Below are 7,793 nucleotides of genomic sequence, written 5' to 3'. Positions count from 1 at the left end.
TGGCAGTTATTTAAAAATTAGTCACTTTAATTTAATTACAATAAAATTTAAATAATTTGTTAGGTTCCAAATTAGCAAAAGAGTAATTTTTAGCTTAAGTACAAAATATATTAACCAATCCATACAAATCAATATTATAAGATAAAATATGATTAAATTTTACTCAAACTTTACTCAATAAAAACAATGTTAGCTTAACAAATTGGCGTAAAGTCCTGCGTTGTAAGAAATTCATAATTTTATTTAGCCATATGTGATATTGAGCGTGTTTGTATGTGTATGTGTTAGTTTAATTCCAACTTTCAACAAAGAAATTCTTAATTTTATTAAAAAAATACAAAAATGAATCCAATAAATTTACATCAAAAGTGTTGAGATAGAAAAATGAGCACAAAATTCAACGGCAGCTAAACAAAAAATTATATCTGTTGGTAAAAAATTTTTAAAAGTGCGTTTTGCATTATATATGAATTTTTAAAAATTTCAATTTCAAATTAGACGAAAAAATTGGTAAAATAGCTTAAAAATAGATTTCAATTAGACTCGAGGAGGAAATGAATCTAAAATAATATTGAATTTTTATTTTTAAACTATTTCTTGATCTTCGCTTACTTTTATTATTTACGGATTATTATTTGCAGTAAATAAAAAATCAGATAAAAAATGATTTTCAAAACAAAACTAATTTGTTTATATGAATATTAATTTTAAAAAGAGTAATAGTGTTTGTTGTAATGTTTTTGTTTTTGTATTTGTTATAGTACTTTGTAATACTTTTCTCTAGCTTGTTAGTGAAGGGTTAGCATTATTGTCAGTGGTGATAAGTAAAAAGTTAAAATTTTAATATTACAATTTAATTTTTTTAATAATTTTTTTTTTGATTTTGCGAACCTGAGCTCATTGCATAATAAAAATCGCGCCACTCATCCAACCACACCTCGGCAACACGCGCCGCATTGTGTAGCACAATATTGGCAACACCGCCGGGGAATGTGTAGGGTGACTTATCACGGAAAACGTGACCCACATGGGAACAGGGTATTATTTCTAATATTCCTCCACATTGCCAAATCTATAAATTTTGTGTATGTAATATTTTGTTTAAATAGTTTTTTGAATTTCGGATTTTAAAAATACAAATAATTATCAAATAAAACTAAATATTAATTAAAATTAATTTTGTGTTTCGATTAAATGTACACTAGATTTTCTCAAAAATTATTACAAAATATGGTATATACAAAATAAGACACTTATTATAAGGACCGCGGCGATGCTGGTATAAGAAGTTGCTATATTAGTTATAGTAAACTTATCTCAGTAACATTATAAGATCAATAATACATAAAAGTTATCACTTCTGCCTTAAATGTTCAATTATTAAAAAATATATTTATTAAGTAGTCTAAATATTTTGGCAAAATGTATGCTTACCCTAAATGACATTTCTAAGTTTTCACCACCCCATATGTCCATACCCTCATCATATGAACCAATTTCATAGAAATAATCTTTATCAATGGAAAATAAACCGCCAGCCATGGTGGGTGTACGTAAAGGCGCTGTACGGTCATTGTTACGGCGCTCCATTTCGCGCTGAGGAACACGGTACCTAGAACATAGTTAAGTTTAATAAACCATAAAAAAAACCAAAAACTATACACATAAATAATTTGTGCTAAATGAAATGGCAGTTAGTCGAGGGTTGAACTTCGACACCAGTACTGATAAGTGGCTGATTCCAGGATTATATCTTGATACTTCCGCAACCAAGTTTTTATTATAATTTTGTATGCAGCATATTTTACTCGTTTAAAGTATTACATATACATGAATGTCAACAATGTCAACTTTCGTTTTAATATATACGTGCATATAATGTGACAATTATAATTCAGAACCTTCATTCGTTTTTTTTTTTTTATTTGGGTTATTGACCAAATTTTCCATTAAAATCAGAAACGAGTCGACTCGATTAATCAATTATAAATTTCAAATATTATTTCTGAAAAAGGGAAGATTCTGTTTTTTGTTTCGGAGCAGTAAGTTTTAAAAAGTGACAGTCCGTTTTAAAATGGGACATATGCTCACCTTATACTTTTATCTATGGCATTTAAACCGAAAAAAACAATTCATTTTTATTAATACTTGCCATCTAAAATTAAGTTTCCAATTAAAACCGCCCCACGTAGAATCTGACGCAGTTATATATTCAAAGGTCTCATCAGAAATCACATCAATTATTGGGCATACAACAGTGCGACGGTTTTGTACAATCCGTGCAAGTAGAGGTTCAAGCCATCCTTCGGTACATTCGCAATGAGCATCAAGGAATGTAATTACTTCTCCCTAAAAAAAAAATGAAGATTGTATAAATCATAAAATTTTTTTAGAAATGTTTACCAATCTTAATTATAATTAATATTGGTAAATGTTGTTAAAATAAAAAAATCTTTATTATGGCAGCGTTGAAAAAGCCATTATTAATTATTTAGTATTAGTCGCATCAGTACAGTTTCGGTACCTTGAGGATACTGAAGTTATCTTAAAATCTGAATAATTTACAATATCATCGTTTATACATCGTTTACATCGTTTATAAATTAGATCTTAAATTAAAGATTTTATCTAGTCATATAGTCAATGTATTTGCATTACGACGTAAAGCTTCAACATTACAATGAAATGATTTAGAGATGGAATATATTCTCCTCGTGCAGCAAGAATTATCCTAGTCTTATTGATGTCAGATTATAGCCATTTACTAAAGAATTACTTGGCATCAATTGCAGATCTACGTTTCATTACATCGCCAATCTGTTCTTATGTTCCAGCTAATATGCAAATTTAAGTCCTATTAATTTATTGCTCCGTTCCAATAAAGTTGTTATTATTCCGTTTCATTAAAGTAGTTAAGTTCTTTCACTATTAACTCCGGTTAGTTTTAATTAGCATCCACCTATATCCCCAACCTTTCTCTATTCCACATAAACTTCTTTTTTTCTGCTATCTATTTCACTAGTTCATCTTGTGGGGTATACATTTTTCTACAGGTTCCATCAGATAGATCACCACAACAAAAAATAGTGGTAATGTTAGCACTTGTTCTCATATAAATTTTTACAAAAAGCTTTCGGTAAAAATGACTTCTAAGCCTAGGAAGTAGATATCAACGGTTCATGTTTGGTGTTTCTAAGTACCAAGCCCACAAATCTGATTGGTTAAGTACCATGGCACTAAAATAAACAAGTGGTTGTTCAATTTTTAAGACAGATCGTGTCTACGTCCTGCAGTCACCCGTTAATTTCCACGACCAAGTGCTTTTTACCATTCCCCAAGCGCTTTTATAAGCAGATCCCCGCGGACTACAACAACAATGTTGTATGCCTATGTTGATTGTGTAAACATACACACTTGAGACCTTGTATTGTTGCTGCTATGTAGCTCTTTTGTGCTTGGGGAAGTTACTATTAACCTTTTTTGTGAACTATAAAAATTTAACTATAAAATAGAAGCTTGTTGGAAATGTATAATCATAATTGAATAGTAGGCTATTCTTATTTGATTAACTGTATTTAACATTTTGTAAAAATATAGAAATAGATTAACTTTTGACTTCCGATAAGAATAAAGTTAAATTGTAAAAACACAAATTAACAGTTGGCGACGAGGAAATGGATGCTCAGGCACTCGCGACAGTTCTAAGAGAGTTCTCATTAGCAAATCAAGAATTTTTTGAGAAAATATTAAACAAAAATGAAGAAGTATTGAGAAGCGTGATTAACGGGGAAAAATCCGCTAATTCAACTCCAACCTTTCGACGGTTTGAGAAAAATGTTGAAAAGTGGTCGATATATATTCAGCAGATGCATCAACATTTTGTGGCACATCAAGTGAAAGACGATGTATTAAAACGCGCATGTTTCCTTTCGTGGATAGGTACAGAGACCTTTGAACTTATTCAAAAGTTATGTGACAATAATATAGAGAATAAGTCTTTTGGTGAACTACTAGCAAAATTGGATAATCATTTTGCGGAAAAACAGCATATATTAGCAGCACGTTTTAAATTTCATTTAATACGAATGAAAGCAAATCAATCATATGCTGAGTGGGTGGCAGAACTGCGTGGTGCGGCTAAAGAGTGCATGTTCCTATGTACTAGTGAAACTTGCCAGCAATCGTTTATAGATAATTGTATACGAGATATGGTTGTGATACACACACCACACGATAAAGTCCGTAGTGCCGCGTTGCAGAAAACAAACCCATCGCTAGAGGAAGTACTGCAGATAGCAGCAATATATGAAGCAACGGTTAAAACTTGTAACGAAATTAGAGGTGAAGATATCAGTCAAACAGTTAATGAAGTTAATCACAGTTCAAGTAAGAAAGTTAAACAGAATCGAAGTAATATTAAGTCCCGAAATTCAGTGAAGGGAGGACAATCGTGTCCAGCTTGTGGGAAAGCACATCAAAGAAATCAATGTTATCATTACAAGAACAAAACAAAGTGTCGGTTATGTACAAAGCAAGGTCATATTGCTGCAGTTTGTCAATCAGCAGTGACAGGTATTCAGCAGAATTCTAATTTTAAGGTTCGAAGACAGGAACAAAATAGAGCAAGAGATGTATATTCTATGAGTGATGTTTCATTTGAGTCAATTAATGCGAATGAAACAACGGAAGTTAAATCAGTTGATTCGCAACTTAGTTCATCTAAAATTTTCGTTGACCTCAATATAAATAACGAAATTTTAACATTTCAAGTAGATACTGGTGCAACATGTTCCTTAATTGGTTTGGCGGCATATAAACAACTGGGTAGACCTAGTTGTGGGCCTACGAATAAAGTTCTGAGAGCGTATGGAGGAGCTGTTATTTTTCTTAAGGGTTCTCTCAGAGTAAATGTCAAGTATGGAAATATTACTCGAAGCCTTGAGATACTTGTAGTTAACGATGAATATGTTACTAACATACTGGGATTGGATTTGTTTACAGTATTAAATTTCAAACTGCAGTTACCTGTTATTGAATGTTATGCAAATAATCCTTGTGACAGTCAACAAAGTTTAACCGCATCTCTACATGAACTCAGATGTCAACATGCTAACATTTTTTCTTCGAAATTGGGGCGTTGTACGTTGTTCAAAGCTGAAATCAGATTGAAGTCAGATGCTAAGCCTAAATTCTTTAAACCATACAACCTGCCGTTTGCGAAAAGAGAAGACGTTCGCATCGAAATTGATCGGTTGGTAAATATTGGAGTTTTGAAAGCTATCAGAAGCAGCGTCTGGGCCGCTCCTATAGTTGTAGTGTCAAAGCCAAATGGAAAATTACGTATTTGTGCAGATTTCAGAATTGGTGTGAACTCGCAAATTGAGATTGACAGGTATCCAATTCCTATAGTTGAGGAACTTTTTTATAAACTTCAAGGAGGACAATTTTTCACAAAAATTGATCTTAGTGAAGCGTACTTGCAAGTAGAATTGTCTGACGCAACAAAAGAACTTCTAGTCATTAATACGCCATTTGGTTTGTTCCAGTTTCAACGATTGCCATTCGGTATTGCCAGTGCTCCTGGCATATTTCAACGTCTTATGGAAGAAGTAACCGCTGGAATACCGAACTGTGCAGTTTATTTAGATGATATAATCGTAACAGGTCGAAATAATAAAGAACATTTGAATAATGTTTTCAAAATTTTTCAACGTTTGGAAGAATACGGCTTGACATGTAAAAGCGAAAAATGTAGTTTTGCGCAAGAGCAGGTAGATTATGTTGGACACGTAATCAATATGAATGGATTAATGCCCACAGGAAAACGTGTAGAGGCAATCAAATTAATGCCGCGTCCTCGTAATATTCAAGAAGTTGAAGCTTTCATTGGAAAAGTTAATTATTATAACAAATTCATTAAACAGTTTTCCATATTAGCTGCTCCTTTAAATGAACTAAGGAAAAAGAATGCTGTGTTTAAATGGACAGCATATCATGAAGATGCTTTTCAAGCATTGAAGAATGCTATGATCAAAGCTACGGAACTCGTTCATTATGATGATAAGAAGCCTATAGTGTTAGCAGTAGATGCTTCTAAGTATGGAATCGGCGCAGTAATTTCACATCGTTATGCTGATGGTTCAGAGAAGCCAATCGCGTATGCTTCAAAAAAAATTAAACAGCAGCCAAGAACGCTATTCTCAAATCGAAAAAGAGGCATTAGCAATAATTTATGGAGTGACCAAGTTTCATCAATATCTTTATGGAAGACGTTTTGAATTAATAACTGATCATCAAGCGTTGACAACACTGTTTAATCCGAATAGAAAGTTGCCAGTGATGGCGTTGCATCGTTTACAGCGTTGGGCTATTGTACTTCAAGCATATGAATATATTATACGGTTCAAAAGTTCATCTCAGAATGCTAACGCTGATGCTCTTTCCAGATTGCCGTGTGGGGATGACATACAATTTGATAGAAAGGAAGTTGTGATGTTAGATGATGTCGATACTGTTTATCAAAATGCTGTGGATTATCTTCCAGTAAATGCAACATTAGTAAAGGATATGACTGCTAATGACAACACTCTTCAACGTGTCAGCAGATATGTACAAGATGGCTGGCCTGAACAATTGCCGAAATCTGAAGGTAGTATCAAACCGTACTTTAATCGCAGATTTTGCTTATCATTTCAGAATGGAGTGTTACTTCTTCAGGCTGAATATACTAGAGTGGTGCTACCGAAAGCACTGCAATCTCAAGTATTAAATTTGTTACACGAGGGTCATTGGGGTAAAGGTCGTATGAAACAGATGGCAAGACGATATGTGTGGTTTTCTCTTATTGATAAAGCCATAGAACGTATTCATGATGATTGTTCATTTTGTCAACAAGGTGCAAGTCAACCAAAGCGAGAATTTTCTGCATGGCCAGAACCTAGTAGGCCGTGGGAAAGAGTTCATTTGGATTTCGCGGGTCCATTCTTTAAACGTATGTGGCTCATAGTTGTGGATGCATATTCAAAATTTCCATATATTGTGGAACTATCAACAATAACAGCTGTAACAACAGTTGGAGCTCTACAAAAAATTTTTTCTATCGAAGGTCTTCCGTGCACTATCGTGACAGACAACGGAACACAATTCACGTCCAATGAATTTCAAAAGTTTTGTGAAATGAACACAATTCAGCACCTCACGTCTGCTCCTTTTCATCCGGCTTCGAATGGGTTAGCGGAAAGACATGTGAGAACTTTTAAGGAAGCAGTAACAAAAATTATGAAAGAGGAACAACATATTGACAAAGCGTTGTATAAATATCTTACAACGTATAGAACTACTCCAAACTTAGCAACTGATAAATCGCCAGCAGAGTTGTTACATGGGCGGCAACCAAGAACCATTTTATCGGCGTTGTTCCCGAAAGTTATGGAGACTATGAAAACTCAAAATAGAAGTAAATTCGGAGTTGAAGAGAAAGTGCAGAGAAAGACGACAAAATGGGGACCGATGAAACAATAATCACTACTGGATCTGACTTGAAACAAAATCAAAGAGAGAAAGACGACAAAGCGGAGTCCGACGACAGATATGGGTCCACACACACTGATCAGTTGCCAGTTCAATTAAGACGGTCGGTTAGAAGGAGAAGACAACCTGTTCGTTTTAATCTAGAATAAACAAAATTCAATGTCATGTTAAACATTACTTTAGTGGTTTCAAAAATTAGGTCCAAGAGAATGTTGGAAATGTATAATCATAATTGAATAGTAGGCTATTCTTATTTGATTAAC

The 7,793-nt window shown here is 33.4% G+C and overlaps 3 protein-coding genes across 3 annotated transcripts in view; 2 read left to right on the top strand and 1 right to left on the bottom strand.

Moving 5' to 3' along the window:
• Positions 1-3,582, bottom strand: part of LOC119675048 (polypeptide N-acetylgalactosaminyltransferase 5-like) — a 5,467-nt gene extending 1,885 nt beyond the window's left edge. Inside the window, exons 1-4 of the mRNA XM_038086230.1 lie at positions 3,571-3,582; positions 2,153-2,349; positions 1,435-1,612; positions 892-1,072 (exon numbers count right to left, since the gene is read on the bottom strand). Of these exons, the coding sequence (XP_037942158.1) occupies positions 892-1,072; positions 1,435-1,612; positions 2,153-2,349; positions 3,571-3,582 (568 nt within the window). The remainder of the gene's footprint in view (positions 1-891; positions 1,073-1,434; positions 1,613-2,152; positions 2,350-3,570) is intronic.
• A 92-nt stretch (positions 3,583-3,674) lies between these two features.
• LOC119675042 (uncharacterized protein K02A2.6-like) lies at positions 3,675-6,278 on the top strand. Its single transcript, XM_038086224.1, has one exon. The coding sequence runs from the start codon at positions 3,675-3,677 to the stop codon at positions 6,276-6,278; it is 2,604 nt and encodes an 867-aa protein (XP_037942152.1).
• Positions 6,279-6,339: 61 nt separating this feature from the next.
• Positions 6,340-7,521, top strand: LOC119675039 (uncharacterized protein K02A2.6-like). Its single transcript, XM_038086220.1, has one exon. It carries the CDS (start codon positions 6,340-6,342, stop codon positions 7,519-7,521), a length of 1,182 nt encoding a protein of 393 aa, XP_037942148.1.
• The last annotated feature ends 272 nt before the right edge of the window (positions 7,522-7,793 follow it).

This window comes from Teleopsis dalmanni, chromosome 2 (genome assembly GCF_002237135.1).
Source record: "Teleopsis dalmanni isolate 2A chromosome 2, ASM223713v2, whole genome shotgun sequence".
Taxonomy (NCBI): Eukaryota; Metazoa; Arthropoda; class Insecta; order Diptera; family Diopsidae; genus Teleopsis; species Teleopsis dalmanni.
This window is presented reverse-complemented; position numbering and strand designations above follow the sequence as displayed.